Source organism: Piliocolobus tephrosceles, chromosome 9 (genome assembly GCF_002776525.5).
Source record: "Piliocolobus tephrosceles isolate RC106 chromosome 9, ASM277652v3, whole genome shotgun sequence".
Classification (NCBI taxonomy): Eukaryota; Metazoa; Chordata; class Mammalia; order Primates; family Cercopithecidae; genus Piliocolobus; species Piliocolobus tephrosceles.
The window spans coordinates 66,638,637-66,661,231 of record NC_045442.1 but is presented as its reverse complement, the minus strand read 5'-3'; the positions used below and the strand labels follow the sequence as shown (position 1 = coordinate 66,661,231).

At 43.5% G+C, this 22,595-nt stretch overlaps 2 protein-coding genes across 3 annotated transcripts in view; one reads left to right on the top strand and one right to left on the bottom strand.

The window, feature by feature from the left end:
* Positions 1–1,157, top strand: part of NODAL (nodal growth differentiation factor) — a 16,588-nt gene extending 15,431 nt beyond the window's left edge. Inside the window, exon 3 of one of the 2 annotated variants that reach the window (XM_023204767.1) lies at positions 533–1,157. In XM_023204767.1, coding sequence (XP_023060535.1) covers positions 533–685 — 153 coding nt within the window. In that variant the 3' untranslated portion in view covers positions 686–1,157. The remainder of the gene's footprint in view (positions 1–532) is intronic. The other variant, XM_023204766.2, reaches the window with a different exon arrangement.
* Positions 1,158–5,956: 4,799 nt separating this feature from the next.
* EIF4EBP2 (eukaryotic translation initiation factor 4E binding protein 2) overlaps positions 5,957–22,595 on the bottom strand; it is a 29,107-nt gene continuing 12,468 nt past the window's right edge. The window contains exons 2-3 of the mRNA XM_023205026.2: positions 14,900–15,085; positions 5,957–12,841 (exon numbers count right to left, since the gene is read on the bottom strand). Of these exons, the coding sequence (XP_023060794.1) occupies positions 12,810–12,841; positions 14,900–15,085 (218 nt within the window). The 3' untranslated portion in view covers positions 5,957–12,809. The remainder of the gene's footprint in view (positions 12,842–14,899; positions 15,086–22,595) is intronic.

Below are 22,595 nucleotides of genomic sequence, written 5' to 3'. Positions count from 1 at the left end.
TTTTTGAGATTGGAGTCTTGCTCTGTCGCCCAGGCTGGAGTGCAGTGGCCGGATCTCAGCTCACTGCAAGCTCCGCCTCCCAGGTTCACGCCATTCTCCTGCCTCAGCCTCCCGAGCAGCTGGGACCACAAGCGCCCGCCACCTCGCCCGGCTAGTTTTTTTTTTTTTTAGTAGAGACGGAGTTTCACCGTGTTAGCCAGGATGGTCTCGATCTCCTGACCTCGTGATCTGCCCGTCTCGGCCTCCCAAAGTGCTGGGATTACAGGCTTGAGCCACTGTGCCCAGCCATGTGATTTTTAAAAATCTGTTTAAAGGCTGTTTTCACAAAACAAGCACAGAGCTAAAGTTAGTTTAGACTTTAGAGTTAATGATATATTGGCAAGCTAATTCCTTTATGAAAATAATTTTCTTCTATTTTTACACTCAGGAAATGACTTTAACTCCATAACTTTTTTACTCTTTACCCAGAAATACTACTATTCTGACCTGCCCATCAGGATGTGAATTGACATTCCTTTCCTTTCCTTTACAGAGTCTGCTGAAACGTTACCAGCCCCACCGAGTCCCTTCTACTTGCTGTGCCCCAGTGAAGACCAAGCCGCTGAGCATGCTGTATGTGGACAATGGCAGAGTGCTCCTAGATCACCATAAAGACATGATTGTGGAAGAATGTGGGTGCCTCTGATGACATCCTGGAGGGAGACTGGATTTACCTGCACTCTAGAAGACCGGGAAGCTCCTGGAAGACATGATAACCATCTAATCCAGTAAGGAGAAAGAGAGAGGGGCAAAGTTGCTCTGCCCACTGGAACTGAAGAGGAAGGGCTGCCCACTCTGTAAATGAAGGACTCAGTGGAGTCTGGTCAAGCACAGAGGCCGCTGTCAGGAAGAGGGAGGAAGAAGCCCGTGCAGGGGGCTTGCTGTATGTTCTCTTTACTGAAAAGACAGTGGCGAGGAAAAGCACAAGTGTGTTGAGTTCTCTACTGGATTTTTAAAAAACCTGTGAACCCCCTGAAACTATGTGAAAGTTGAGACATACGTGCATGTATTCTGGAGGTGGGATGAGGTCACCTATAGCTTTCATGTATTCTCCAAAGTAGTCTGTATGTGACCTGTGCCCCTCCCCAAAGATTAAGGATCGCTGTATAGATTAAAAAGAGTCTGTCACTCTCATTGCCTCAGGCTGGGTTGGGGGAGCCCCACAGCTTTCTGGCTGGCCAGTGGCAATCTACTGGCCATGTCCAGAGGCTCACTGGAGTGGGTTTCTGCTAATGAGCTGTACAACAATAAAGCCATTGTCTAGTTCTCCTGGGCCAGCTGGTGCCTGTGAAGGCAGAGGCAGGAACTCATCCAAGAGGACTGGCCATGTTGGGTTACAGAAGCTGGAGCCTTCAGACATCCCCATGTCAGTCTGCTTAGGCAGACACAACCTGAATCTATTAAAGTTGGTGACAATTCACCTCAATCTCTCAATGTGTGCTATTAATGAGGCCTCTGAGCTTCCTATCCAGCAGTGGTGAAGGCCTTGCCCTGGGTGGCAAGATACTGGCTCTATGGTCACAGCTCAGCCGCTGGAGCTGTGTGACCTCTGGTGAGCAATTCACTGTCCAGGCTCCACTTGTAAAAGGAATGCTGGTGTGGGCCAGGCATGGTGGCTCACGCCTGCAATCCCAACACTTTGCGAGGCTGAGGCGGGTGGATCACGAGGTAAGGAGATCGAGACCATCCTGGCTAACATGGTGAAACCCCGTCTGTACTAAAAATACAAAAAAATGAGCCAGGTGTGGTAGCGGAGCGGGTGCCTATAGTCCCAGCTACTCCAGAGGCTGAGGCAGGAGAATGCCGTGAACCCGGGAGGTGGAGCTTGCAGTGAGCTGAGATCGCAGCACCGCACTCCAGCCTGGGCGACAGAGCGAGACTCCGTCTCAAAATAAAAGAAACACGGCCGGGCGCGGTGGCTCAAGCCTGTAATCCCAGCACTTTGGGAGGCCGAGACGGGTGGATCATGAGGTCAGGAGATCGAGACCATCCTGGCTAACATGGTGAAACCCCGTCTCTACTAAAAAAATACAAAAAAACTAGCCGGGCGAGGTGGCAGGCGCCTGTAGTCCCAGCTACTTGGGAGGCTGAGGCAGGAGAATGGCATAAACCCGGGAGGCGGAGCTTGCAGTGAGCTGAGATCCGGCCACTGCACTCCAGCCCGGGCAACAGAGCGAGACTCCGTCTCAAAAAAAAAAAAAAAAAAAAACAAAACAAAAGAAAAAGGAACACTGGTGAATCCTAACACATTCATATTAAATGTCTGTTGTCAGGCTCAGAAGAGCCATCAGCTTTAAGCTGTAGACTGAATAGGAAAGGCTGCCTTATCCCTATCTTCCTCTAAAGCTTATAAAGCCTGCTAAACCCAGTCCCTGCCATATGCCCTTAATATAACCTTCATTAGCTCTTTTGTTACTCAGGGTTCTAAGACGGACTTAATTTCAGGTTCCACATGGGCAGCACAGCAAAAGGAGCCTGAATGAGGCAGCTCTACCCCCCAAAACCCCTGACCACAGTATCTTCCAGGTAAAAAGACCTCAGAGGCAACAATTCTGGCTGGGTGCAGTGGCTCACGCCTATAATTCCAGCACTTCGGGAGGCAGAGGTGGAAAGACCGCTTGAGTCCAGTAGTTCAAGACCAGCCTGGGCAACATCGTGAGAACCTGTCTCTATTTAAATAAAACAAACAAAAGAAGCAATTCTGCTCTTAACGGCTTGATACTCATTGAACACTGCCAAAGCAGAGGCACTTTTTTTGTAGTTTCATGGAGCAAAGGGGCCACTTTATTGGGAATGTGAGCCCACAGTATATCTACCAGATCCTGCTTTCCCAAGAAGCCTACCCACTTACGCTACAGCCTTAAGAAAATGATTCCAATCATTTGTGAACCCTGTTGAGCTCAGACGAACTCAACTGAGGCTTTGGTTGAGTCAATACCATAGCTGTGGCCCAGAAAGGGGCTGGATTTGCTAGAGCCAGGCCTGGGCTTGAGAAACCTCAGTGCCTTGATTCCACAACAAAGCTGATCCAGCTGTTCACTGCCTGGACTAGAAATAGACTGCCCAGACCCAACAATTCAGAATCACAACAGGATTCTGCATTTGACCATGTACAGAACAGCCGAGCAGGGGCAAACTTGTGAGGTCAGCTTGTCTGATCCCCATTCCTAAATGAGACCCCAGTGAGACCTCAGGGCCTGACCACACAGCTGGGGGTGGCAGGGCCAAGAGCTGAGCTCTGGTCTCTTGAGCCCTAGGGGCACTTACTGCTTAATAGCAACTAGAGGTTTGTGCTCACCTATCTTGGGATCCAAGCCTTAGCCTTTAGAACCAAAAATGTGAACCCAATTATACTACTGAACTAGTTCTTAGAAGCGAAAGTCACCCCAGGACTTTCTTACATGGCTGGTGCCAGAGAGCGAAAGGTCAAGCTATTTGTAGCTACAGCTCGTGGGAGTGTTTACAGTCAGCGGCTCTATTGACTCCAAGAACAAACCCTTGACGACAGGGCATTGCCTCATGTCAAACAAAAGTAGTGCACAAAGTAGTGAAACTCTGTGTTTTGCTGACCCCTGCTGAAAGCCCAGTGTTTGCTACGTCAGCAGCAGAGTCATTCTGTTGCCTGGACAGAAGTAATTGGGGCAAAGCCTACGTACTGGAGTCTAGGGAATAGCTCCATGCTCTAGGCCACGTGCTTGCTGAAGGCTCTGTAAGTCACAGGAAATACTACCTAGTAGAATTGTGTCCTGTCTGAACCTGGGATGTTTTCTGTTGTTTTCAGATAGGATCTCACTGTCACCTAGACTGGAGTGCAGTGGCACAATCATGGCTCACTGCAGTCTTGCCATCCTGGGCTCAAGCAATCCTCCTACCTCAGCCTTCCAAGTAGCTGGGACTGCAAGCATGCACCATAATACTCAACTAATTTTTTAGATTTTTTTTGTACAGACAGGGTCTCACCATGTTGCCAAGGCTGGTCTCCAACTTCTGGGCTCAAGCTATGGTGCTGTCTTGGCCTCCCAACGTGTTGAGATTACAGATGTGAGCCACTGCACCTGGCCTGAACCTAGGGTGTTAAGAGTATTCAAGAGTTATTTTAGCTCTCAAGCAGTACCAAGTCTGTTGTGAGAAAAACTGGACACATTACACTCCTTGGCTGGGCAAGTGGGTGGGCCTGGCAGTATGTAAGCCTGGAGAAATTAGAAACATTGTTTAAGAAACAGAAGCACGGGATCCATAGAGATGTGGGGAGTGGCTGTGACCTTGGGATAGCACCCCTAACCTGGGGTTTGTCTCCATCTTTAAAAGTCTTTTCGGGCCGGCGCAGTGGCTCATGCCTGCAATCCCAGCACTTTGGGAGGCTGAGGCGGGCGAATCATGAGGTCTGGAGTCTGAGACCAGCCTGACCAACATGGTGAAACCCCGTCTCTACTAAAAATATAAAAATTAGCCGGGTGTGGTAGCACGCGCCTGTAATCCCAGCTACTCAGGAGGTTGAGGCAGGAGAATCACTTGAACCTGGGAAGCAGGGGTTACAGTGAGCCGAGGTCACACCACTGTACTCCAGCCTGAGCGACATAGCAAGATTCAGTCTCAAAAAAAAAAAAAAGTCTTTCTTTTCATTAGCAGTAAGATCCTTATCTATCCTAATTGCCTTTAGGGCACAGTAAAGGATGTAGGAAAGGGCTTTTAAGGTTTTGGTCCCATCTTCCCTTAGATTCTTTAGTTCTTCTACAGGTTCCATGAGTTCGTGGTAGCTGCAATGCTAAAACCTGTTCCACTTCTAAACTTACACACTTGGAGGGAAGGGGAGAGGGGGCTGAATAATCTTTGGGTGTCCATGTCAACCAGGCTGTGCTTGAGTCCCTTAACTGCTGTTTACTGAACTGAGTGTACTAGGCACTGGGCTCTTTATGACATCAACTGGGCCTCACAACCACCTGGAAAAGTTACTTTTTTTTTTTTTTGAGACAAGAGTCTTGCTCTTGTCGCCTGGGCTGGAATGCAGTGGCGCGATCTCAGCTCACCGCAAGCTCCACCTCCCAGGTTCACGCCATTCTCCTGCCTCAGCCTCCCGAGTAGCTGGGACTGCAGGCACCCGCCACCACGCCTGGCTAATTTTTTGTATTTTTAGTAGACACGGGGTTTCACCGTGTTAGCCAGGATGGTCTCGATCTCCTGACCTCGTGATCCGCCTGCCTTGGCCTCCCAAAGTGCTGAGATTATCAGCGTGAGCCACCACGCCCGGCCAAACAGTTATTTCTTAACCTTAGTTTAGAGAAAACTGAGGCTTGTAGAGTAAGAATTCTGCTGGGTAATTCGACTACTAAGCTGCACAGCTGGAACTGAAGCTGCCTGATTCCAAAGCCTGTGCCCCAAACCTCTACACAGTTCCAATGGGAAAGCTTCCTCCAGTCCAATTTTATTCTGTGGACCTCTGTTCACATGAAAGAATTCTTGTTCTCCGGACTAATATATGAGACCTGCTGGATTAGTAACAGCAGGGAATCTGACGCTCATGCAGCACAGCTTGGTTTGAGATACCAGGCATGATGGACGTCTAACCAGTGCTCCCGGGGGTACAGGCAGCCCCTCTTCTGAGAAAGGAAAAGTTGTTTGGGCTTCCTCAGGACTGGTACTTAAAAGAAGGACATGCTTGGGTGCCGTCAGCCCAGCATATATATGTTTGCCTCCAAGCTCCTGAGCACAGGACCCGGGTCATGCTCCCTGAGAGTCCCACCATCTCCTCTGCATACACAGGTCCACATGGACAAAGTGCATGCTCCGCAAGTGTGGAGAACTAACAGATAAAGAGCCAACTACCTCTGCCCATCTCCCCCGCCAGCTTAAACTCCTGAAAAGTGAAATAACCTTAGCAGGATTTCACCTGATATTTTTTAAAAATTAAAACACCAAGTTGATATTCAAGATCTTTATTGATTTAACTATAACAGCAACCATTGATGAGGATTTAATTTTTTCCCTAATTTCCAAACATCTGCTGGTTTGGAAGGATAGTTAGAATACAAAAACAACTGATCATGGAATCACACAGGACTGCCTCAAGGACTGCGTGGTACCCTCTGCTATCCATCCACACACAGTGAAATGGATGGGAGGGATGAGGGGACAACACATCATGGGAGACAAAGGGAAGACCAAGGAAAGTGCTGGCAGTCTCTGCTCTTCCATTCAGAATGGATGGAACTGGGCCATTAGTGGCACTAAGACAGGGCAGGGCTATTTTTTTTCTTAAATAAAATATTTTAAAGATGCATAAAACAGACACCTCAGCATGTGAGTGTCCTTTGGGCTCTTCAAGACACCTTCTTTAAGGTTTACCCCTGGAGTAGCAGAGGGTCTCCTCACCCAGGTGGAAAGAGATGGGCTCCATCTGCAGGTGAAGGAAAGGCACTGGCGCACGGCACTCAGCAATTCAGATACAGGCACCAGGTAGGAGCAGGATGGCTTACCCAGCAACCTGCCTCTTAGCTCCCTGCTAGTGTTCTTCCCTCCTCCCCTGGTTTCCAGTTAAAAGTACCCTTGGCCTGGGCTTTTAAAAAAAAAAAGATTAAGCTGGAGAGAAAGGGGATACACTTGGGCAAGAATGGATATTTTGTGCTAGATTCATGGAATTTTCTAAGTGTCCAGGTGTTTTGGTTTTAAGCACCGGCAAGAGCTCCCTTTGGAAATTTCAGTGTGGCCAAATGATTATCAAGCATTGCAGCATCTCTCTGCCAGCCTCCCACCCTTAGAAAGGTGGCAGAGTGAGAGTTTAAATACCCTGGGAAATGTGTTTCATCTCAGTAATATTTCCACTGGGTATCCATGACATACAGTATGGTCTGCCAGGGCTGCAGGCAGAGAGTCATAAGCAAAGAGAATCTACAGACCCTCTGGACAGGGACTCATAAGCCTTCTCCTAAATCTAAGCTTTGCCAAAAGGTTATCAACTTCCAGGACCAGCCTAGAGAAATAAATTTAAATTCCAGAGAGTAGGAAAGGTAATGTAAATGATTAACTGAAAAAACAAGTAAGTATCAATAACTCTTAAAGTTTTCAGTTAGAAATTTCTGTAAGTTAGCCTCAAGAAACTCCACTACTAAACTGGAAAACCATGACTAGGAACAGGAAGCAGCCCTGGGGTAGAAGCATTCTAAAGAATTGTGACCCAACTGCATCAATATCTGATTTCATCTTTTATTAAAAACTGAGAGTTAAAGAACTGTAGGGATAACTAAGTCCACCTCAAAGTCTAGACAGAAACTGCCCTCCCAAAGAAACGTTTCTTTAAAACAAATACCACGCCTTCCCAGATATTATGGGTAGGCAAGTGACTGGGTTTTGCAGATTAATCAATAGCTGCCCAGGTGCATGTAGTCCAGAAAACATGCCAAGAAGGAAGAGCTCTGAACCAGACACAGAAAGGCAGTGTGGCTTCCTCTCTAAAGGGGAATGCAAAGGGCTAAGAGCCCTGGCTTCAAGCAGCTGTTATCCTAGATGAGGAAAATGGAAACAGATTCAATCTCTTGGATACTGCTGCCAACATGCTGAGCCCTTCACCAGTTGCCTTGATTTGAAGCAGGCCCTCTATGTATACTGGCTAAAGGATGGACTCCAGCAGTGAAACCCACATACTCAGCAGACTGCATTCTAATGAGAATGAGGGAATTTAACCAATGGTGTCTGAGCTGGAAAGATAAGGTCTGAGAGTCTCAAAGAGCTGGAAACCCAAAAAAAGAGAAGACCAATCCACCTCAAAATAAGAAAGAAAAACAAAATTCATTTAAAGGTACTCTAAAGATGAGTTATTTACTTCTGTAAGAAGTATCCTTTTCTTATAGCTCCCTCAACAGCAGTACTTCTTATCCAAGTATACTCTCAAGCAATCAGGGCTACAGATAAGAAAATGCTGGGAAGAGGCAGAGCACAAATCCAAACAAGAATTTGCATATTTGGCCGGGTGCGATGGCTCACACCTGTAATTCCAGCACTCTGGGAGGCTGAGGTGAGTGGATCACTTGAGGCCAGGAGTTCAAGACCAGCCTGGCAAACATGATGAAACCCCATCTTTACTAAAAATACAAAAATTGAAAATTAGCCAGGCGTGGTGGTGCATGCCTGTAATCCCAGCTACTTGGAAGGCTGAGGCAGGAGAAACACTTGAACCTGGGAGGCAGAAGCTGCAGTGAGCCGAGATCACACCACTGCACTCCAGCACTCCAGTCTGGGCGACAGGGCGCAACTCTTGCCTCAGAAAAAAAAAAGAAAAGAGAAGAAAGAAAAGAAAAGAAAGGAAAAGGAAAAGGAAAAGGAAAAGGAAAAAGAAAAGGAAAAGGAAAGGAAAAGAAAAGAAAAGAAAGAAGACTTGGTTAGGAATGAGTGCCAGAAACACATAGTAGCCATTCACTAGAATGTGCTGAACTGAAAAACTTAAGTTTGTCTTGAGGGAGAACACAAGACCAGTTCTTTAAGAACACATTGCCATCAAGAAGCCCAGGAAGAGATGGGCGGGCATGCAGGGTTAACCTGTGCACTGGATTTAGAGGAGCAATCAAGCACTGACATTTGTCATTCTCAGATGTTCCCTACTTTATTGAGTGGTTGCTTCCTGGGTGAGAGACCTGACCTGAGTCTGTTGAGACTGGAGAGACCAGGTACCAAGCACCCACTCTGGTGGGAACCTGGCTTCCTGATAACATCATCTATTTCACCTAAATGTGAACTGCTTTCTTTTCTTCAGCTCAATAGCTTAACATCTAATTCATGTTTGCTCCCTCTGCTGGACAGTCCCCATTCCAAACAAGACAGGTTTAGTGGCTCAGCTGGAAGGCCCCAGTTCCTTTCATTAATTCCTAGCTACAGGAAAATAAAAGTGGTAAATAAGTCTTATGGACACCAAGTCTAGGACGTGCAAATAAGCATACTTGAGCAGTTGGTAGTTAGGCATATTATTTTCTACTACTGCTAGGAATTGCCACTTCTTACCACTCTCTCAAAACCAGCAGGTAGCTTTGGGGAGTTTGCCTTCTGTCCCAGTTTGGTTATGCACATCTTGGAGAATTGTTTTTGATAGCAATCTATCTTTCAGCCTATCTACATTAAACCTACCTCCCTGTTGACCTACTTTCATCCTCAGTTGGGATGTAGTGCTTTTAAGATATGTCCATAAATTATTTGCTACTGCTCCACTGGGGTAGAGGTATGTGTAATTCCTCTCTCCTTGAGTGCAGGCTGAGCTTAGTGGCTTGCTTCTAAAGACTAGGATAAGAAGTAATGGTGTGTCCTTTCCAAGACTATGTCTTAAAAGGCACTGCAGCTTTCTCCTGGCCCTGCCCCATGATCTCTGGGATCAGCTGCTCAGGGAGAAGCCAGGTGCCCTATGCAGAGACCCACATGGGAAGAAACTGAGGCATCCTGCCAACGGCCACAAAAAGAGAACTTGGAAGTGGTATCTCCAGCTCCAGCTGACTGCAGCCCCTGCTCACATCTTGACTGTAACTTCATAATACCCTGGGCCAGAACCATCATGTTAAACTACTCCCAAATTCTTAACCCACAGAAACTGACACATAATGTTTACTATTTTAACATACTAAATTTAGGGTAATTTGTTACACAGAAACAGATAACTAATACAGGTGGAAGGGTAAAACTCTTGGCTTGGAAGCCCAGCGCCTAGAAAGTCAGCTTCTCTGTATCTGTGCCCTTGAAAATGCTGTACCTATTTAAACATCATGTGAGAACTGCTGAACTCAATAAACCACACTATAAAGAAGGCAGAACCATGACAATGCATGTCTGCTGTTGGAATTTGAAGGAAAGTCACTTCTCATTAAGATCAATTGTCCCCACAAGTATAGAAGCATAGGTTCCTCGTAAAAAGAAAACTACAAATGGGAACTAAGATGTTAAGAGCTGTTTCAGTCAAAGTGGTAACGTGAGTATTCCTTCCCTCTAAAAAACCCAGGACACATTCATTAAGGGTTTCATCTGTGAGGTTTCCTCCAAACATGCAGAGGCAAACCACCCAATGGACTGTGGCCTGTTCTAAAAATAATTCTATGAGGCATGACACAAAGGTATCATCTATTGGAAGTTTATCTCATACCTTGTGAAATTATTTTTTAAATGCCAACTTATGGAGGTCAAAGACTGTCTAGTAGTGGTGGCCTCTGGGGAAGAACTGCACCAAGCCTTAAGGAGGTCCTTGCAGAGAAGGGTAAGGGATTGAACAGCTGCCGCATTATACAGCTGACACTCCCAAGAAATACTAAAAACATGCCTTCTGATTAGGGGGTCACATGCAGAAGCTCCCCAAGACGGCAAGAAAAACGAAAATGGCATCTTGATACTACTAAAGCTCATGCTTTAAATCCATTCCCCACCATTTAGTGAGGAAGCCAAGTTTTCACACATAGCAATAAAGATCAAGAAGAGTTCACTCTTCTGCTCACTGACGGACTGACTGACTAGCTGCTAGTTGGGTCAAATTCCACAGGATGCCAAGGCCAGTGTATGAAGAACGAAAAGCTTCATTCCCAAAGAATCAGGCTCCCCAGGGTGCAAAGAGGTCCTGAGCATGCTTCTTATGTAAATTACAGCGCAACTTAGGTTTTTCCAAGAATATGTAAAATGAGACTTGGAGTTTAATTAAACAGAACAGGGATACATTAAACAAACAAACAAAAAATACTTTTCTGATTATCAATTTTTTTGAGACTCAAAGCATCCCCAAAACATTGGAGATCCAGCTTATTCCTGAGACATCAACCATCACAAAAGATTTTCACTCTGAACTATTCACATTTTTGTAGCAGAAAACAGAACAAAGTTCTGCAGACATCCTTCCTCTCTTCTTTCTAAAATGTATTCACAAACAGGGTCTTTTCATAGTTCAAAAGAAAAACAGGTTTCTTTCTTGGCCAAATGGCTGTTACTCTCACCCTGGGATCTGACTTTTTAATAAAAAGTTCAGGGCACCAAATCCAACCAGAAATTCCCAGGACACCAGTGGCTACTTAACTATAAGGGGATGGATGCTTTAGTCTTTCTATGAGGGGAATCATTCTCCTGGGATTATTATGCTGCTCAATAGTTCCAGGAGAGGTAGGTGGGAAGGCGGGTGAATGCAAAAGCTAAAGGGTCAGAGAAAAGAATGAGGCTTTCATGAACAACCCATAGCAAGGCAGAATGGTCCAGTTTTACAAACCACCCACTACAAACTCCAAACATGCACACTCAAAACTAGAGGGGAAAGGACAGAGCTCCTGGGGGACTAGGGGGGACAAAAGATGGTGACATAGAACAGCAGACTCGCCTATGAACATTTCTCATCTTCCTAACACTGGAAGATGTTTAATTAAAAAGTTGCTGTTCAAAATTGTACTGAAAACATATCTAAAAATAGGTCTGTAGTCATCTTAAAAATAAAAGGTCACTTCTCAGATAAGAGGAGTGACAGATATTCTCAGATACCAACACTTGAGGTATCTTTGATGTAAATTTGAAATGGCCTGGTAGAGAGAAAGGAAGGAAAGGAAGGAGAGAGGAAGACAGCGAGGAAGGTAGGGAGAGAAATTCAGAGTACAACAGGAAAGGCAAGAAAACTGGGAGGAACACATTTTTTAAGCCCATGCTTATCTATCCCAATAGCCAAACAAAGCAGATCCACAAAGGAAAAAATGCAGTTCTTTTCTAAGAACATTCTGAAAATCAACTTCAAACTCAAAACATAAGAAACTGCAATCTGAGAACAACTATCACAATGCTCACTGGACTTAAAAATGACGACTGAGAGCGGGTACTCAAATGGGTCAACGTTCTTCAGAGGTCATTCTTGGGCATTATCTGACAGAATACTATGATCAGGCCTTACCCACCAAGTGGAGGCTAAAGTGCCTCTATTACTTGGTATGGACCTGCTTTAGGAGCAGACAAAATCACTTCGCTTTCTTGAAGTACAAGAGGACTCTGCCAGCAACAAGATGCAAGCAGGGAAGAGTGGCAGAAGAAGAGCAAAAGTGGTTACCAAGGGCTCTCTTCTGATGTAGAGTTAAAAATATCTGCACAAATGCACTAAGTAAAAGAACGGGAAGATGAACTATAATACCAAAGACAGAAGACATTCCTCCCAGAGGAAAGAAAGAAAGTGGACCTCAAAACAGTGTCACAGGGTAATGCTACCAGAGTTGCACAAGCTGTGCTCTGTCCCGAGGGACAAATACCTCAAGGTAAAAGGGAAAGCAGCTCTCTTTTTTATCATTTCCCCCTGCTGGTTGTAAAGATCCCAGGCCCAGACTCTTGCAACACTGAACCATAAGTGGGATACATGGAGGAGAGACAGAGGGTAAGGAACATGAATGGTGTTAGGCCCACCAAGCCTCTGTATCCCTTCCCAGACAGGCAGTTGTTGGTAGGTTGAGATTCAATGTGGGACAAAATTACAGGGTAGGAGGGTGGCTCTCAATAAAAAAACAACTAGGAAAGTCAGAGTTGAACTGTTGTCCTCTAAGGGCTGCTTAGCTCTACAGAAACACAGCCTTCAATCTAACCTGTTTAACTGGGAAGGGGAACAGGAAACAGGGAGAAGAAATGGTCAGATGAAGCTCATCTTCCCATCATTTGGCACCCAGAGGAAGAGAGGGAGGTGGAGACTCTAATGGGGACTGCTGGTATTGCCTCTTCTGTCTTTTTACGGTTGATCCTATTGGCCAAATCAGGTGCACACAAGTATCAGTGTTGCTTTTCTTCTAATCCTTGCAGGGGAGTCAGATGTCCATCTCGAACTGAGCATCATCCCCTAGTTAGGACAAATAAAATGAAGAGTTTAGCACATACGCAAAAAAGCACAACAGTTTTAACTGTCATTCCCTCTATCTGAGAGACAAAAAATAATTCAAACTGTCCCACTCTCTGCTGCCTTGAAACAATTACTCTGCTTTGCTTTGGCTGGTCTTAATCTGAAAAAGAAGAATGGCAGTTCCACTGCCCATGGAGGGAAGCTTTGGGGAAAAGGACACAAGTGAAAACATCCCCAGTGTCTCTTTGTCTTCAGGTTGAATAAACAGCAGCTCCTGGGGAGCTCTTTGCTGTCTCTCAGGGGAGCACATTCTTCTGGAGGCTTTGGACTTTGGCCCTGCTCCAAACTGACACTTTGTCCATTAAAAAACTCATCTGAAATATCACAAAGCAGAATGCTGGCCCACATCTAGGGGTCACTAAGTACAGTCCCTGAGGAGTATTTCAGGAGTTGGCCACTCCTACCTCACCATTCTGCTTCTACAGAGATAAAGAATAAAAGGATGTTTTGGAGGAGGGGTAATTTAGGTAAATCTTAAAGGCAGTTCTGGAAAATAGAGGAAATAAACCATACTGCTTTTCCTCATACTATAAAAAAGAAATTCATATAAGAAACAAGGTCTATTTGCCTGAGGGTGATGGAAATGGGGGCTAGGAAAATTGTTTTCTTTTCTTCCTCCCTTCCTTCCTCCCTCCCTTTCTTTCTTTCCTTTCTCTCTCTCCTTCTTTCTCTCTCTCTTTCTCTCCCTCCCTCCCTCCATTCTTTCTCTCTCTCTCTCTCTTTCTTTCTATTTTTTTTTTTTTTTTTTGAGACGAAGTCTTGCTCTGTCGCCCGGGCTGGAGTGCAGCGGCCGGATCTCAGCTCACTGCAAGCTCCGTCTCCCGGGTTCACGCCATTCTCCTGCCTCAGCCTCCCGAGTAGCTGGGACTATAGGCGCCCGCCACCTCACCCAGCTATTTTTTTTGTATTTTTTAGTAGAGACGGGGTTTTGCCGTGTCGGCCAAGATGGTCTCGATCTCCTGACCTCGTGATCCGCCCGTCTCGGCCTCCCAAAGTGCTGGGATTACAGGCTTGAGCCACCACGCCCGGCTCGCTCTTTCTATTTATTTATTTGAGACGCAGTCTCGCTCTGTCGCCCAGGCTGGAGTGCAGTGGTGCGATCTTGGCTCACTGCAAGCTCCACCTCCCGGGTTCACACAATTCTCCTGCCTCAGCCTCCCTAGTAGCTGGGAATACAGGCACCCGCCACCACGCCCAATTATTTGTAAAAAATACAAATAATTTTTTGTATTTTTTAGTGGAGATGGGGTTTCACTGTGTTAGCCAGGATGGTCTCAATCTCCTGACCTCATGATCCGCCCACCTCGCCCTCTCAGAGTGCTGGGATTACAGGCGTGAGCCACCGCACCCGGCCTGAAATTGTTTTGTTTTCTGTGTTATCCTTAGTCCAGTGAAGCCTAGGCCAGGTAGTCCTTAAGGCATGGTTTGAGAAGTCACTTTTGGGGTTTATCATACTGATTCTGGATTCTTTTCTCCTACTAACTACATCAGATTTATGATTTAGAACTCAGGGTTTTCAGAGCATTTCAGGAAACCTTTGGGGGAGGAGGGAAACCTTACAGACACATAACTGAACATCAGTTATAACTGAAGAACTGGCCAGGCGCGATGGCTCACACCTGTAATCCCAGCACTTTGGGAGGCTGAGGCGGGTGGATCACCTGAGGTCAGGAGTTCAAGAACAGCCTGAGCAACATGGTGAAACCCCGTCTCTACTAAAAAATACAAAAATTAGCCAGGCGTGGTAGCAGGCGCCTGTAATCCCAGCTACTCGGGAGGCTGAGGCAGGAGAATCACTTGAACCCAGGGGGCGGAGGTTGCAGTGTGCTGAGGTCGTGCATTGCACTCCAGCCTGAGTGACAGAATGAGACTGTGTCTCAAAACAAAAAAACAAAAAATAAAAACAACTAAAGAATCAATAGCTTCTTAACCTACAGCAAACAGACATTCAAATTCTAAGACCCACGCTCTAGGTCCCCACCACCACCATTCTCTTACCAACTGCATGTTTCCTGTCGTGATTGTTCAAGTTGTTCAAATTGTTTACTTCTACTTTGGAGTCTTCAATTAAGGTGCCAGGGCTAGTGACTCCTGGGATATTGGGCAGATGGCAGGGTGGGGTCTGAGCCATGGGAGAATTGCGACGATCCAACAGAAACTTTCTGTCATAAATGATTCGAGTTCCTGGAAAATAGGGTTAAAAAGAGTTTGAAACAATTTAAGGGGTTATCACCATATAATATTATCCAGCAATTTAATTTAAATCCCATGTAATCCTAACTTAAGGATTTTACAATTGAAGTCAAAAGCATAATCTCTAACCTCCCTGCCTGTAAACAGGCTCCTCTGCCATCTGGAATGCCCTCTTTCTCTTCTGCCAGGGACACCCCTGCTGATCCTCCAAGACTCAGCTCCAACCATCACTTCCTTTATGAAGCCATCCCCACCCCTCACTTTTTTAAAAGGTTCTTCCTCTCTATCTTACATACATCACGTATTACAGGACTCCTGTTTATCCATCTGTCTCTCTTTATAGACTCTGGGTTTCTTATGTCAGGGCTATGTCTTATTTATACGTGACCTAGGCCCTAACATTAACATCTTTAAGAAAAAAAAGTTTTAAATTTATGATACTAGAAAAAAAAAAAGAAAAAAGTTTTAAATGAAAGAATAAACAAGTATGAGAAAAAATAAACAGCCCCTTTTAAAGGCTTTCCAAAGAAGGACTGAGACTGACATTCTTCTCACAGCTACTGTCAAAGCTGAAACTGGCAGTCTCTCTCTATTCTACAAAACAATCTGCTTACCAGTAAGTACTACCTGAATGTTTTAAAAACAATAGTTCCGAAGAATACACTTTAACTGATAAACAATAATGCTGCTTACAAATGGTCAATAGGTACATTAAAAGGTGCTCGACATCACTAATCATCAAGGTAATGCAAATCAAAACCATGATGAGATATCACTTCACATCTCTTAGGATGGCTATTATCAAAAAGACAAGAGAGTCTGGGCATGGTGGCTCATGCCTGTAATCCCAACACTTTGGGAGTCCAAGGCAGGAGGACTGCTTGAGCCCAGGAGTCTGAGTCCAGTCTGGGCAACACAGGGAGACTCTGTCTCCAAAAAAATTATTTAAAAAAGAGCCAAATGAGGTGTTGTTGGTCTGAACTCCCTACCACAGAGGCTGAGCCAGAATAGCCTGCGTCCAGGAGTTCGAGGCTACAGTGAGCTATGACTGCACCACTGCACTCCAGCCTGGGCAACAGAGCAAGATCCTGCCTCAAAATTTAAATCAAATATAATTTTAGGACAAGGAAAGTAGAAACTTACCTTCATCCTCCTTGCTTTGAAAAACAAAAACTAGAGTAGCACTCAAAAAGGCATCTAGATATTACGAGGAACGAGGTATTCTGGGTAGCACAAAACTTAGTTCAACTTTCAAAGGGTGAATAACTTCAATTATCTTGAACGGAAATACTTCTAATACAGATTTTAAAGCCCTTTATGGCCTTCAACAGAAAACGATTCAACCCTCTTAAGGAATCACAGTCATTATTATGAAAATTGTTTATTATATTATATTGTGACCTAAGAAGTCTCAAGCCCTATCAAGCTAATGCTCTGTAGAGCTGAACATCACTATACAGAGTTCAGGTGGTCAAGGCTGTGCTGGTGCACCCTTCCCCTGTCTCTTGTCAGACTAAGAGCTGCCTTTTTTCCAGGCTACTACGACTCAGTCAGCTCAGGCTGCCATAACAAAATACCACAGACTGCACAACTTAAACAACAGAAATTGTCTCATAGTTCTGGAGGCTAGAAGTCCAACACTAAGGTGCCAGCATGGATGGTTTCTGGTGAGGGCTCTTTTCCTGGCTCGTAGGTAGCTGCCTTCTCATTGTGTCCCTTACATGGGGGTGAGGGGGACACAGCTCTAGTGGTGTTCCATCTTATAAGGGCACTAATCCCATCATGAGGGTCCCACCTTTATGACCTCAACTCAACCTAATTAACTCCCAAAGGCACCACCTCCTAATACCCATCATGTTGGGAATTAAGGTTTCAACATAAGAATTTGGGGAGACACAATTCAATCTGTATAGCACACCTTTAACACCCTTTCTAACTTGGTGTTTCTAGTCTGCTGTGTTTGGAAATCAGCAACTTGCTTATTAGCATGCTATGTAAAATAAGGGCAAATAGGCTGAAAGGGGGTCTGAGGGCCTTCCAATGAACAAAGGGAAGGAGCTTTATCGATGGACTTTGCCTATCTGTTTGAGTTACCCCATTTTTGTTCATAGTTAGATTTCAGAAGGGTGAGGTTTCACTGTCAGATGAGTCAACCTGCAAATTGGAACAAGATTATTCTTACTTCTGTAGTACATCAAGCCTGGAAATTGTGGAGATGAGGAGGTGAAAAAGCACAGCACAGAAGCAAGCTTTCTAAATTACGTATCAGCAATAACACATACATTAAAGAATTGCAATTAAACCAACTAGGATATAGGTAGTAGAGATTCTGCCTAAATGTGTGAGATATAAGAGAAACTCTGAAGAACCTCTATGATCTTAAAGAGCCGATAAGATACGGTATTTTACAAGTTTACTGAAATAGCATTCACTTACAATTCATCCACTTAGTGTATAACTCAATAGCTTTAGTTGATTCGCAGAACTGTACGATCATCACTATAATCAATTTTAGAACCTTTTCATTACTCCATAACCTCCCCTCAACCCCTTAGGTGCCACCTAATCTCCCCACACCCTCTGGCCCTAGGCAACCGCTAATCTACTTTCTGTCTCTATATGTTTTTTTTTTTTTACCTATTCTGGTCATTTCATATAAATGGAATCATACAGTATATGGTCTTTTGTGACTGCTTCTTTCACTTTCATAATGTCTTCAAAGTTCGTTTATGTTGTAGCATTTATCAGTACTTCATTTCTTTTTCATTACTAAATATTTCATTGTATGTATATATCACACTTTATCAATTTATCAGTTGATGGACTGGTAAGTCGATAAAAACAACAGTCCATCAACTGATAAATGGGTTGTTCCCACTTTTTGTCTGTTATAACTTTCACGTACAAGTTTTTGTGTGAACACATTTCCTTTCTCTTGGGTATACAGTAAACTAAAAAAGTGGAATTAGCCAGGCATAATGGCTCACATCTGTAATCTCAGCACTTTGGGAGGCCAAGGTGTGTGGATCACTTGAGCTCAGGAGTTCAAGATCAGCCTGGGCAACATGGCAAAATCCTGTCTCTTAAAAACATACAAAAATTAGCCAGGTGTGGTGATGCATGCCTGTAGTCCAGCTGCTGGGGAGGCTGAGGTGGGAGGATGACTTAAGCCCAGGAGATGCAGGCTACAGTGAGCCATGATTGTACCACTGCGCTCAGCCTAGCTAACAGAGTGAGACCCTGTCTCAAAAAAAAAAAAAAGGGTAGAACTACTGGGTCATATGGTAACTCTACCTTTAACCATTTGAAGAATTGCCGGTTTTTTTGTTTGTTTTTTTGGGGGGACAGTCTCGCTCTGTCACCAGGCTGGAGTGCAACTGTGCGATCTTGGCTCACTGCAACCTCCGCCTTCTGGGCTCCTGGGTTCAAGCGATTCTCCTGCCTCAGCCTCCCAAGTACCTGGGACTACAGGCACATGCTACCACGCCCGGCTAATTTTTGTATTTTAGTAGAGACGGGGTTTCACCATGTTGACTAGGATGGTCTCGATCTCTTGACCTCATGATCTGCCCGGCTTGGCCTCTCAAACTGTTGGGATTACAGGCGTGAGCCACCGTGCCCAGCCAGAACTGCCTGGTTTTCAAAGTGGTTGTACCATTTTACATTCCCATCAGCAGTGTGTGAGAGTTCTAATTTTTATATATTGTAGCCAACATTAGCAGATATGAAGTGGTTTCTCACTGTGGTTTGATCTTAATTTGTATTTCCTTGATGGCTAATTATGTTGAACATGCTGTTTTCATGTACTTACAGGCCATTCCACCATATAGCTATCCTCTTTTGAAGAAACTGTCTATTCAGAACCTTTATTACTAAATTATGATAGTTCTTTATTTTGGATATAAATCTCATATGATTGCAAATATTTTCTTCTATTCTGTGGGTTATCTTTTCATTTTCTTCATGACGTTCTTTGATGCACAAAAGTTCTTAATTTTCATGATATCCAATGTATTTTTTTTTTATTCCTTTTGTTTGTGCTTTCGGAGTTGTATCTTAGGCCACGGCCTAATCCAAGGTCATACAGATTTGCCTCTGTCTTCTTCTAAAGGTTGTACATTAATAGCTTTTGCTCTGACATTTAGGTCTTTGAGCCATCTGGTCCACCTTCAGTTTTTCTGTGTGCATATCCAGTTGTATCAGCACTATCTGTTGAAAACTCTTCTTTTTCCATGGAATTGTTTTGGTACCGTTGTTGAAGATCAATGGGCCATTACTGTGAGGGTTTATTTCTGGACTCTCAATTTTATTCCATTGATCTATATGTCTATCCATACGCTAGTACCACACTGTCTTGATGTGTAATAAGTTTTGAAACCACGAAGTGTAAGTTTTCCAACTTAGTTTTTCTTTTTCAAGATTGTTCTGGTTATTTTAGGTCCCTTAAAGTTCCATATGAATTTTGTCAGTTTGTCAAAGAAGTCAGCTGAGATTATAATAGGGACGGTGCTGAATGTGAAGGTCAATTTGTGGAGTACTACCATCTTAACAATATTAAATCTTCTGATCTATGACCACCAAATGTCTTTCCACTTATTTGGGTCTTCTTTAATTTCTTTCAACAATACTTTGTAGTTTCCAGAGTAAAAGTTTTATGCTTTGTGACTAAATTTATTCCTATCAGATTGTTTTCATGCTATTGTAAGTGGGATTGCTTTTTCTTTTCTTCCTTTCCTTTCTCTTTCTTTCTTTCTCTTTCTCTCCTTCTTTCTTTCAAGAGAGGGTCTTGCTCTGTCGTCCAGGCTAGAGGGCAGAAGTGCAATCTTGGCTCACTGCAACCTATACTTCCTGGGCCCAAGCAGTCCTCCTGCCTCAGCCTCCCTAGCAGTTGGGACTACAGGCACACATCACCCAAAAAAAAAAAAAATTTTTTTTTTGTATTTTTTTGTAGAGACAGGGTTTCACCATGTTGCCCAGGGTGGTCTCGAAATCCGGGGCTCAAGCCATCCCCCCACCTCAGCCTTCCAAAATGATGGGATAACAGGCGCAAGCCTGGCCAGTTTTTTGTTTTTTGAGACGGAGTCTCCCTCTGTCGCCCAGGCTGGAGTGCAGGGCGTGATCTCAGTTCACTGCAACCTCCATCTTCTGGGTTTAAGTGATTCTTCTGCCTCAGCCTCCCAAGTAGTTGGGATTACAGGCATGTGCTACCACGCCCAGCTAATTTTTATATTTTTAGTAGAGATGGGGTTTCACCATGTTGGCCAGGCTGGTCTCAAACTCCTAACCTCAAGTGATCTGCCCGCCTCGGCCTCCCAAAGTGCTAGGATTACAGGCGTGAGCCATTGTGCCGGGCCCAGAACTGGTTTTTCTATATGGCTCTTTTATCTTGCAACCTTGGCAAACTCACCTATGATTTCTAATAGTTTTTTAATGCATTCCTAAGATATGTTTGATTTTGAATGCCAACACAGTAAATAATTCAGACAACAAGACACACTGAAGAAGTAGTGTCTTAATGCTGTAAATGTTCTCAAATATAGCCAGGGAAAATATGACTATGAAAGTATAGTATTTATAAGCTTTTGAATTTTAGTAATCTCTGCAAGCTAAAAAAAATTTAATTGTAGTGGGTATAAAGCAAAAATAGGGAATCAGCTTGTTAATCACTAATGATTTTAGGGTGTAATTCAAAAGAAACTGAACTTTTAAAAAACCAAAATTATTCAAAGAAAAAAATTAAGATTCAATCATGGATAAAATGGCAGGAAAAAACCCTTTATTTCCTTTATTGAATATTATGTTTACTACAAACTTACATCAATTCCAAGACAATCTATTAAAAAATCTAAAATATTTAAGGTCTTTTATACATATGCATGCACAGATGTACATTTTCTGAAGCAAGGAATTCCTAGCAACTCACATTTCACCCAAACTCCCTCCAACACTATGTCAGCTCAATTTAATGTCAACCAGTGCAGCCATAAGTAACTAGAAACAAGCTAACCTTAAGCTACTGAAGAAGGAAAACAGACTACACAAGAAATCCATAGCTCATATAACACAGTATTAAAATGGGGCATGATTGTGATCAATTGATGGAGTGTCACAAAAACTGAAAAACAATTTTCCATTCCTTTTCTATGAAAATAATCATGCTCCTTAGTCTTATATTGGAAAGTTGTGAAAAAAAAATCACAATATTGTATGTGCTGTTTGATTTTCAACGTTTACAATCAAACTACAGTAAAAGCATAGAAGAATTACAGTTAAGGAAGAGTACGTAAATGTTACAAACTCTAATTTTTTTTTTTTTTTTTTTCTTGAGAGTCAGGGTCTTGCTCTATCACCCAGGCTTGAGTGCAGTGGCATGATCACAGCTTACTGCAACCTTGACCTCTTGGGCTCAGGTGATCCTCCCACCTTAGCCTCCCAAGTAACTGGGTCTATAGTCCAACCAATTTTATATTTTGTGGACACAGGGTCTCACTGTGTTGCCCTGACCGGTCTCAAACTCCTGGGCTCAAGCAATTCTCCTGCCTTGGCCCCACAGTGTTGGGATTATAGGTGTAAGCCACCATGCCTGCCCACAAACCCTGATATTATAAAAATAATGACGTTACATATCAGCAAAATAAAAGCAGGAAGACAGGTGAATGGTGTACTTTTATATAGTGGAGAGCTAAAGTTGACAGGTTGACACACATATTATTCAGAGTTTTAAAGATAACTACTAGAAGAGCCAAAAATGATAATATAATTTACAGAAATTAGTAAATTGAGAAAGGATGAGAAATGAGACAGAAAGTAATAAAAGTATCTTAGATTCCTTATCTTTCATAACGGGGAGTTAACAGTATTGTCTAATGTTAAAAAAAATCAAGAAATCACAGTATACATATATTATTTACAGCAACAATGGTAGCCAGCAAAAGCACTGTAAACAGAAACTGTTGAAAGTAGCAGTCTATTGGCATTTTATGCTCTTTTACACTGTTTAAATTTCATTTTTCTGTTTTGTTTCAAAAATGTACATATTTTTCTTAGTCTTCCTGTTTGGATTTCAGAATAGGAAGCTTTAGATCTAGGTTAACATTAGCTATTTATAAATTTTTCATCCCTTAGTGACCAGATATTAGGATAAATCTAATACTTTCATCCAGGACTTTCTAGATACTAACATTACTAGGGAAATATGAGAGTAAAACTAAGTCCCTTTGATAGAGAGGGGGGAAAATCCTATCTACCTTTGAATCTAAACACCAGTGATTCTCAAACTGCAGAAAACAAGAAGGTCAATGAATAAAGCCCAAAGTTATGCTTGCCAAGATGGCTAGTATAGAAACAAGGTCATTCAAGCATAAGGGCCTCTTTCAATATCAAGTACTTTAAACGATAAATAATCCATGCAGTAAGCTATATACTTAAGAAACTATGTAAGCTGAAATAAAATCACACAGAGAAAATTCATTATAACATGGTTAACTTTTTTTTTTTTTTT